Source organism: Phaseolus vulgaris, chromosome 5 (genome assembly GCF_000499845.2).
Source record: "Phaseolus vulgaris cultivar G19833 chromosome 5, P. vulgaris v2.0, whole genome shotgun sequence".
Classification (NCBI taxonomy): Eukaryota; Viridiplantae; Streptophyta; class Magnoliopsida; order Fabales; family Fabaceae; genus Phaseolus; species Phaseolus vulgaris.
The window spans coordinates 7,921,040-7,930,920 of NC_023755.2; the positions used below are offsets into that span (position 1 = coordinate 7,921,040).

The 9,881-nt window shown below is 35.3% G+C and overlaps 2 protein-coding genes and 1 non-coding gene across 3 annotated transcripts; all 3 read right to left on the reverse strand.

Annotated features, from left to right (window-relative positions):
• Positions 1-2,368: 2,368 nt before the first annotated feature.
• Positions 2,369-4,921, reverse strand: LOC137835071 (1-aminocyclopropane-1-carboxylate oxidase homolog 1-like). The gene is made up of 3 exons (XM_068643410.1): positions 4,182-4,921; positions 3,434-3,755; positions 2,369-2,802 (listed from the first exon to the last, which is right to left on the reverse strand). The coding sequence occupies exons 1-3, from the start codon at positions 4,721-4,723 to the stop codon at positions 2,563-2,565; spliced, it is 1,104 nt and encodes a 367-aa protein (XP_068499511.1). The 5' UTR covers positions 4,724-4,921; the 3' UTR covers positions 2,369-2,562.
• Positions 4,922-5,033: 112 nt separating this feature from the next.
• On the reverse strand, positions 5,034-5,106 carry TRNAK-CUU (transfer RNA lysine (anticodon CUU)). Its single transcript has one exon. It is a non-coding gene; the product is annotated as a tRNA-Lys (tRNA).
• A 50-nt stretch (positions 5,107-5,156) lies between these two features.
• On the reverse strand, positions 5,157-7,439 carry LOC137835070 (1-aminocyclopropane-1-carboxylate oxidase homolog 1-like). Its single transcript, XM_068643409.1, has 3 exons — positions 6,753-7,439; positions 6,280-6,601; positions 5,157-5,603 (listed from the first exon to the last, which is right to left on the reverse strand). The coding sequence occupies exons 1-3, from the start codon at positions 7,295-7,297 to the stop codon at positions 5,346-5,348; spliced, it is 1,125 nt and encodes a 374-aa protein (XP_068499510.1). The 5' UTR covers positions 7,298-7,439; the 3' UTR covers positions 5,157-5,345.
• Between the last annotated feature and the right edge of the window lie 2,442 nt (positions 7,440-9,881).

Genomic DNA, 9,881 nt, shown 5'->3' on the forward strand with positions numbered 1-9,881 from the left:
AGAAAGGTAAAGACGAAGGACATTGTATATCAGGCGAAAGGCCTGAAGGGACGCCTAGGTGTTTGGGTGAATCTGGGTGGGAGCCACATTGAGCACCTGAAGGACACCCATTGTAAACTTATCAAAAGGAAGAGAGACATGTAAGTTCGAAAAAAGACAGGAATACATGTAGAAGAAGGGAGGACTGGTACCCGGTCTCCCCATACAAACACTCTCGGTCGGTAGGCATGCCTCAACGCAAAAGAAATTGGAACGCCCGCTCGCCTTAAAAACTGGGCACCTATCCAAAAATTTGGAAACATAAACCTCGGTTGAAAAGGTAGACGAGATCCTAACAAACTTAGGATCGACCTAGCCAAGATCTACCCGAGAAACGGTCAGCAGGGGAGAGCCCGACCGGTCAATAGCGTTGGCTGGGTCATCTCCCCTAACAACCTCTACCTGGTGTGGCACGTCGGCCACACCGATCGACAAAGAGTCGGTTGTAGAGGACCCAAAAGACGAAGAAGAAGAGGGAGGAGCGAGAGGAGGAGAAGGGGAAGCAGAAGAAGAAGTAGGCCAAGACAGGGTAGACATGACTAACCTTACACAAAGCCGAAAATCGAGACACATCAGGAGGACAAGGTAACACTCGGATATCAGAGCAATTAGCAGAGAGGTAGCATAGTACCTCGACACTGTTGGAACCACTATTTATAGGCACCAGGGACCTCAAAAGATGAAACGTCGCAATGATCTCAACCATTAGATCTCCCAGATCCAACGACTCACAATGCTTCGCGCCCAAGAACCCTTCATTAATGCGGGTCACGTCGCGCCGCCTGAGGTCACTTCATACCTTGGGAAGTCCAACAATCACTAATTCAATAAGGACTGACCGAGGGTCAGTGCTTCAAAGACTAATCAGATACGTTCATCCTCGAGCCTAGGGGGCAAGTGTACCGGCATGGACCGAACGACCAAATACCATAACTCGATCTCCTTGACTGAGCTGACTGAGCCCTACACGGACGTGCAGGCCGACCGACACACCTAAACTAGTAACGCTCAAATCAAGGTCAGTAAAGCTAACTACCATTAAGAACTAGGTAATACGCCCTTAAGTGCAATCCATTCCATTAATCCGACCCAATAAGGTAAGTCCATTAAAATAATATAAATAGCGCACATTTCAAGAACAAGGTACGTCATTATCACTGTACATCTCCGAGTGCCGAATACCCCTTTTATTAACTTGAGCTTCGGAGTGCCTTTTGCAGGTACCCCATTCGGCATTCACCTGAGACTGAGCGACCGAGACCCGAAGGAGTAACATTGAGATGAGAAGGATCACAGTGAAGCTTCGAGAGTCTGCCCGAAGGAAGGAAGGAGACGAAGTCATTCAATAGTTTTGTAGGTCCCATCTCCCTAGTAGGAACACTTTGATATGCCGCTTAGCCTAGAAAGGGAAAGGTTTTGCTTTATGGTGCAGGTTGTGAAAGAAGAAAGTGTTGTTCGATTTTTAGTTAGGCTGCTAAATAGGTAGCCGGTGGCAAATGTAGAATTATGAGGAGGCATTGTAAGTGCGGGTTGGAAAAGTAGCCATCAAGAGAAAAGTTATGCAGATTGAAAGGAAGAACAACAACAATTCAAGTTTTTGTTACCTCTTGGAAAGTGATACTTGGAAGATGTTGCAGGGATAATGTATGAGACCATAAAGCAAATGCATGTTGAATGAATGAGCAGAATGTCCCTTTTTATTTGTCCTTGTTCAACATCGCTAGATATATTGTTTTGAAGTTTTTTTTGTAATACTGTGTTGAGTCTTCCTTCGGAGTGTAGGATTGGAGATTGTACTAAAATCCAATTATATAAGGATTGGAACACCTAAAATATCCTCTTTTTTTTAATTTTATTAATTTTTGACTGAAAAAATAAATAAACAAAAAATCAACGTTCATCCCGTCATAAATTAAGACTTGGAGGGGACAAATAGTATATTTCTATGTTATTTGACCAATTTATACATTTAAAGAATAAAAAAAAAACTAAATACATTTAATTATAATTCTATTACATTGAGTGATTGCAACTGTCTGGGCAACATATCCACCACTCATCTTAATACCTATATTCGTTATTACTTTTCCATTAAAATGACTTAAAATACATACATAACATAAACCAAAAACAAATTTTAGTTGGTTGAAAGAACTCAATTCCCATTTGTGAAAAATAATTATTGAATATCTACAATGAACTGTTGCATAATAGTCCTGCTAACTTGTGTTCTTGGAATAATGGTTAAGGAATTAAAAGAGAATTTCTTTTGTTGAAAATTATATAAGAACATATTAAAAATTCATAAGAGAATATATATTTCCACATCTTTATAGAAGATTTATTTATTTTATTTCTTAACTAGTACTCTTAAATCATTGTGTTCTTTATATAGATACTGAAATAGTTACAGAACAAACTATAATGATTAACTCATAACTAATTTATTTTAGGTTCCAATAATAGAATACACAACCTCAAAAACTCTAATATCCAAACACATCAAGATTGCAAGCAATTGTATCATAACTTGAAGTGCAGTAGTGCAGAGGTTCCACTGCCACTTGCATAACGATGTGCCATGTAATCTTTAAGGGAAATTTCTCTGTACACTGGTGGATGGTCTTCACAAACCAATTCCTTTATTGGACCAAAGACTTTTGATATAGCTGTTCTGAAAAAGGATGCAACTGAAATTCTGGGGCCTTGATCATTTGCTAAAACTCTATGTTGAACACTGATGAATTTGTCATTACTCATAAGCTGCACAGAAAAACAGTGAAACTGGTGATTACTGGTAAATTCATATTTGATATGTATGACCACTGATGCATTTTTAACACTGAGTCTAAAGAAGTATAAGACTAAATGGCATAAATGCAATGGAGATTATGTATTCCTCGTTAATTCTAAGATTTTCAAGCGAAATTCCCATAAATTTTGTTCTGTTTAAATCACAGTATGTAACATAGAACAGCAACATTACTTTAAGCAACTTGTTAGTTTGTTTTTAATATTTGGGCTTGCTTCATCGTCTACATTCGAAGGATAAACCAAAACTCTCTTACAACGTACCACTTCAAACTATATTCACGGAAGAAAATTACTGTTTTAACTACTCATTTATTCTATGTACATGTACAAACTTTTTGTTATTAAACTCTAAGCATATATATACTTTTTAATCTATGCCTTTTAAAACTAAAGAAACTAAAAGTGTATTAGTAAGAACAGAAACAAGTAAAAATAGTGTATATATATTGAACTAAGATGCCTAGTTTTTAATGTAGAGATTAAAATGTAAGGATTATACAAGAGATGAAACAAGTAATCAAACCAAAATTATTAATTGGAGATGAATGACAATGTTATTTTCTGCATGAAAAAAACCCACCTGCAGGAGATCTCCAATGTTCACTACAAGAGCCCCATGCATGGGAGGTACACAAATCCATTGACTGTCATGAAGAACTTGAAGGCCACCCATCTGATCTTGCAAAAGTATTGTCATAATGTCACCATCTGAGTGCTCTTTGTTTCCCATGGTTAATGCAGGCTCAGGACATGCAGGGTAATAGTTGCATAGAAGAAGTAGCCCTTCAGCACAACCCTTTTCTTTTAGGTGAAACTTATCAAGGCCAAGAGCCTCTGACAGTAACTCAAACAACGCATAAGCAAGAACCATTGTTTTCTTTGAGTATTCAATCACAATATCTCTGCAAGTGTGTCAACTCATCAAACACAAAAGAAATATTAGTTAAGAGAGTCTTTGTCTGCAAGAGAACATTATTACAGTTACATCTAAAAGAGTTATAAATCTAATGAGCTACATATTTCCTTCCTTTAGAATCGAGGTAAGAATAGGTCATACAGCTAGAAGCTCTAATATCATGCTCCATTTCATCTTAAAGTTGCCTATCAGATAGATAAGTTGCACATCAAGAGGATGTAGAATTTTCCAACATTAGGAAAACTTTCAGTTGCAAAAGTTTTGGGGAAAAATAGTGATAGATTTACTATGTTCCCTTAACAAGAAATTCAGTGTAATGATATCATATCATCACCAATTGGATACTGTCCAAGAAATTGTAGCATGTGCAAGTGTAAATAATGCTAAAAGTTGTATAAGTATTATCACAAACCTACAAACTGCAGGAAACTCTTCAGCTTTGGGGTGATCAGGTGCCAAGGAAAATGCAATAGTATCCCTCCAATCCGCAGAAGGGTCTTCATAAAGAGTATAATTGGAAAGATAAGCAACTTTTCTGCTGAAATCACGAGTGTAGTACTCTTTCCTCACCTCTGCATCTTGTTGGTGAAACATGCGAGTTCCTTTGATCATTTCATCCAAAACGTGAGTTGGAATTCCATGATTTATTACCTGAAAAAAGCCCCACTTCTCACATGCATATCTAACTTTTCCCACAACACCATCTCTCAAATTAGGATCATCATGGATACCAGTGAGATCAATTATGGGGATACTGATCTTTGAATTCGAAGCACTGACAAATCCATAATCATGAGAGTGGTCACAGTAGAACATACGTGGAACTTTTTCCACACCATTTTCTACCAGTTCTTGAACACCAGCCTTTGAATCATCAAATGCCATGAGTTCACTTTTCCTGTCATAACTTGAAAATGTTTCTGTCACTGACTCATGCGTGCTTGTGACTACCATTCTGAGAGACTATCTATGCATCAAATATGAGTAAGAATGTAACTATCAAGTGTTCAAAACATCAGGATTGAAGAGTAAGTATATGGAAAAGAGAATGAAGAATGTTTTCTTTGGAGTTTTTCAAAACATATATAATTGTAGTCTGTGACCAATAAAGTTTGAGTGTTTGTGCTAAAGAAAGAGGACATATAGAAGCTTGATTCGCGTGTATAAATCTTCAGTGGTTTTACACGTAAGGTCGCAATTTGAAAGAATCCTATCCTCACATAGAATAATATTAATTTTATATTGGTAAAAACCAAAAATATTTCGCCCACCGTGGGGCTCGAACCCACGACCACAAGGTTAAGAGCCTTGCGCTCTACCAACTGAGCTAGACGGGCTTATGCAAAATTTTAAGTGCAAATTAGTAATCAAATGTAATCAACTGTGCATGGCATTAAGCTTGAGCTTAGATTATAAAACCAAAGGTACATAATTTATTTCTGTAGTCTGAACAGAGACTTTTTTTTTTTTTCAAAGCATGCAATATAACTTAGTTTTCAGTTCTTGAATCTTTGGCCTTGTACCAAAAAGCACAAGTCATTCTTAAATATTAAGTGTTGCATGAATTTGCACATAATCACAACTTTAAGAATGATATTGAGGAAGCTTCAAGGCGTTTTGAGTGTTGACGCGCCAGGTAGTCTTTTAAAGAAGTTTCTCTGTACACCGGTGGATTGTTTTCAGATAACAGTTCTTTGATTGGACCAATGACTTTTGAGAGACCCTGTGGTGACTGATCACCAATTCCAAAAAAGGATGCGATTGATGTTCTTGGACCCAGATTGTTTGCTAAAACTCTGTGTTGAACACTGATAAATTTGTCATTACTCACTACCTGAACACAAAAAATACCACAAAACTGTAATTAATCCTTAAACTTATTAAATATGTAGTTATATAGAAACTCAGTTGAAGCATGACAGTTGGTAATTGTCCTTGAAACCATTTCACTTGATTGAATCTTAAAAGTTGGAAGTTTGTAACTTATCTTTCACTCTTATTTTGGTGTCTGTATACTCATGTTTAGATTTGATAGTTAGACATAAAGGTTACCAAGATCTAGGAATCTAACGACTTTCCTGCACCCATATTCTCTTATAACTTGTAGGCTCGTAGAATAGCTGTAGGTTGTCCTAGAAACATTATTTTGAATCAATAGTCATCTAATTGAAATTCCTAATTCCTTTTACTTGTTTTGTTTTCATATCAATGAGCTTGTGCATTGACACTTGTGCTTATACTGATATAAACAGAAATAATGTTAGTACTTGGTATTAAATTACACCAATATGCATTATATCAATATCATAAGGTGTTATTTTGAGTACTGGTTGTTACAGTTTTCCACCTCTCCTATCTAAAGTCTCTCTTTCCAATTCTATCTCATGGAGTAAGCATTTCAAACTAACACATTATTTGCTGAAAAATCCACCTTAGTTAATCAGAGTGTTGTACTTTATGCACAGCTAAAGGAAAGTATTTAAAATGTTGTTCATGCATGATCAACTCACCTGCAGAAGATCTCCAATGTTCACTACAAGAGCTCCATCCATTGCAGGTACATCAATCCATTGATTTTCATGAAGAATTTGAAGACCACCCATTTGATCTTGCAAAAGTATTGTCATGAAGTCACCATCTGTGTGCTTGGTAGTTCCCATAGTTAACTCTGGCTCAGGGCATGCTGGGTAATAGTGACCCATAAGAAGAAGCCCTTCTTCATATTGCATTTCTTTAAGGTGCAAACGATCAAGCCCAAGAGCCTCAGACACCAACTCAAACAAAGTAGAAGCAAGTTCCATTACTTTTGTTGAGTACTCAGGTACAATATCTCTGCAATTGAAGAACATAAGTTTTCCCATCACCAAACTAAAATTGTTGTGTAGATATCATCATCAATATATATGAGACTATCCTAAGAAATTATTCATGAATTGAAATCACGAGTCCAAAGACCAATATTGAAAACAATATTATCACAAACCTACAAACTTCAGGCAACTCTTCAGCTTTGGGTGGATTAGGTGCCAAGAAAAATGTAAGTGTGTCCCTCCAATCAGTTGATGGGTCTTGGTAAAGACTAAAGTTGGAAAGATACATAACTTTCTTGGTCAAATCACGTGTGTAGTACGTTTTCCTCACCTTAGCATCTTGTTCATGAAACCTGCAAATTGCTTTGATCATCTCATTCAAAACATGAGTTGGAATTCCATGATTTTGAACTTGAAAGAAGCCCCAGTTCTGACATGCATATCTAACTTTTCTCACAACATCATCTCTCAAAGTAGGGTCCTCATGGATGCCTGTGAGGTCAATGGTGGGAATGGTAAATTTTGAGTTTGATTCTGTGGTGAAGTCTTCACTGAGATTAGAGCTTCTGCTATGAAAAATAGGTGGAACATTTCTGACACCATTTTCTACCAGTCCTTGGACACCAGCCTTTGAAGCATCAAATGCATTGAGTTCACTTCTTCTGTCATAGCTAGGAACTATTCCTGACTCCAACTCTTCTGTGCTTGTGGCCACCATTTTTTGAAGCTATCAGTGTATCAAATTTGTAATGAAAGTAACTACGAAGGGTTCAAAGGAGGAGCAGAAGAAACAAAGGTAGAATGTTTTCGTTTCAATTTTCCATGAATAAAGCAGAGACATTGGACAGTTATTTTATGCAGCTTCGCTTCAACGAGAGAGGACTAGATCTAGATGCGTTTTTTTTTTTTTATGTTATCCAGTTGAATCATATCGTTATGTACCCAAATAAAAATTCCAAAATAATTATTTTAGGTCGGTGACAATTTAATATTCCAAAATAATTATACATTCTGATTTTATAAATATGACCTATACGTCTTGTTAATAAGTTTTTCATGTCTACTTTATCATCCTAATGTGTAAAAACCAATTTAACACACAATTATTCTTCCAAACTTATTTTAATTTAAATTATAAATTCCTAAAACTAATTTTTATTAGCTTATTTAAGTTTTAAGTTACTGATATATTTTTAATTTGTTCCTGCTAGAAAGACGGGACCTAGAGAACTATTGAATGGTTTCGTGTTCCTCTTTCTTATCGGTCAACTGACACTTCAGCTTACTCCTTCAGTCTTTCTACTGCTTCTTTAGGTCTCGGTTGTTTGATCACTTGGTATCCGAGAGAATCTCGAATGGGGGGTACTTGTAGAAGGCACTCTGATGCTCAAGTCAGTAAAGGACGCATGACACTCGGATGTCAGAGTACAATAATTAATGTTGTACCTTCTTCTTGGAATGTGCGTTATTTATATTATTTTAATAGACTCATCTTATTGAGTCAAATTAGTGAGGTGAGTCGTATTTAGAGGTGTATTACCTAATTAATAATGATGGTTTAGTTTTGCTGACCTTGATTGAGCATTAATGGACCAAATGTGTCTGTCGTCCTGCATGGACGTATATCATTCAGTCGATTCGGCTGTGGGAGTCGAGTCTGGTGTTGACCGTTCGGTTCATACTCGTACATAATTGAATTTATAATAAATATTTAAAAATTTGTACTTTTCAACTCCTGTTACTAAAAATACAAAAAATAATGAATCAATTAAAAAATACAAAAAATTTAAATACTGAATAGAATTTTTTTTTATAAAAAGTCAATTTAAAATACTCAAATTTATAATAGATATATCAATTAATTAAATCTTTATTATTAAGTTACTGAAGAAGATATATGGTGTTACACTTCTTATATATTTAGAAATTAAATCTGAACTTTCGTCATTCAAAAATATGCTCCGTAATTTAAAAAACTTTAGTACGTATGAAATCAAACAAATTAAAAATTAATTTAATGTATAAATGGAATCTTTGTTTGAAACGTTATGAATTTCAATTTTATGGGGGGTGGTTTTGAACCCAAAAAGATCACGGACAATACAAAATTAAAGTTGAAGGACTAAGAGCGATTTCGTATTATTGGTGATCTATGTATCCTCATTTCCCTTTTTCATTTTCTTGTTGTGTTTAGCAAACAAAACACCCACATTTTAGTTATATTTTAATTTTGATTTTAGTTTTAGAGTGAAACTTTAAACTTATCTTGAGAAATTTAGGGTGGGATATATAAAAAAAATAGTTTCTTGCAAAATTTTCACATTAATGCTTTCAAATGTTGATATTTTTATTGAAAATTATAACTTAGAAATTTTTAAAAAAAAATAGAGAAGCAATAAACTTGGACTAAATATACCTTTTGACTATTTATAGCCTTTCTCTTCTAAAGAATATGTCTTATTATAACAAATTAGTTAAAACAATAAATTCAAAAAACATAAACAACAAAACTATAGTTAACATTTCTTCCCTTAAACTAAAAACATATGTATTTAGCTTACTTTTGATGCAAGCATACCATGTAGTTTTTTCAAACTGCTCCAGCTTAAATGGCTTTGACATCAAATCTGCAATTTGTTCTTGAGAATTGCAATACTTCAATTCCACAACATCATCATTCACCAAGTCTATCAGGAAATGAAATCTCACATGAATATGCCTACTCTTTCCATGAAAAACTGGATTCTTAGTCAACTGAATGACAGAAAACTACTATTACAATGAATTATACTACCTTCATTCTCCTCCATTCCAATTTTCTCCATAATCCTCTTGACCCATATACACTGACGTGCACCGAGAACTACTGAGATAAATTCAGCCTCAATGGTAGACAAAGTCACCACTAATTTTTTTTTAAGACCATGATAGGGTCTGGAGTTGTATCATGGTTTTAAAAAAGCAACCAGTGGTGACTTTGTCTACCACTGAGGCTAAATATATCGTAGCAGTTCTTTGTGCATGTCAGTGTATATGAGTCAAGAGGATTATGGAGAAAATTGGAATGGAGGAGAATGAAGGTACTATAATTCATTGTGATAGCAGTTTTCTGCCATTCAATTGGCTAAGAATCTAGTTTTTCATGGAAAGAGTAGGCATATTCATGTGAGATTTGATTTCCTTAGAGACTTGGTTGATGGTGTTGTGAAATTGAAGTATTGTAATTTTTCAGAACAAAGTGTAGATTTGATGACAAAGCCACTTAAGTTAGAGTAGTTTGAAAAACTACATGTTATACTTGG

Excerpts from the sequence above, each read along its gene's own strand:
- LOC137835071 (XM_068643410.1), bottom strand. The coding sequence starts at position 4,723 with ATGGTAGTCACAAGCACGCATGAGTCAGTGACAGAAACATTTTCAAGT. Across the intron at positions 3,756-4,181 it reads GAGTTTCCTGCAGTTTGTAG|AGATATTGTGATTGAATACT; the intron begins GTTTGTGATAAT and ends ACACACTTGCAG. Across the intron at positions 2,803-3,433 it reads ACATTGGAGATCTCCTGCAG|CTTATGAGTAATGACAAATT; the intron begins GTGGGTTTTTTT and ends TTTTCTGTGCAG.
- LOC137835070 (XM_068643409.1), bottom strand. The coding sequence starts at position 7,297 with ATGGTGGCCACAAGCACAGAAGAGTTGGAGTCAGGAATAGTTCCTAGC. Across the intron at positions 6,602-6,752 it reads GAGTTGCCTGAAGTTTGTAG|AGATATTGTACCTGAGTACT; the intron begins GTTTGTGATAAT and ends CTTCAATTGCAG. Across the intron at positions 5,604-6,279 it reads ACATTGGAGATCTTCTGCAG|GTAGTGAGTAATGACAAATT; the intron begins GTGAGTTGATCA and ends TTTTGTGTTCAG.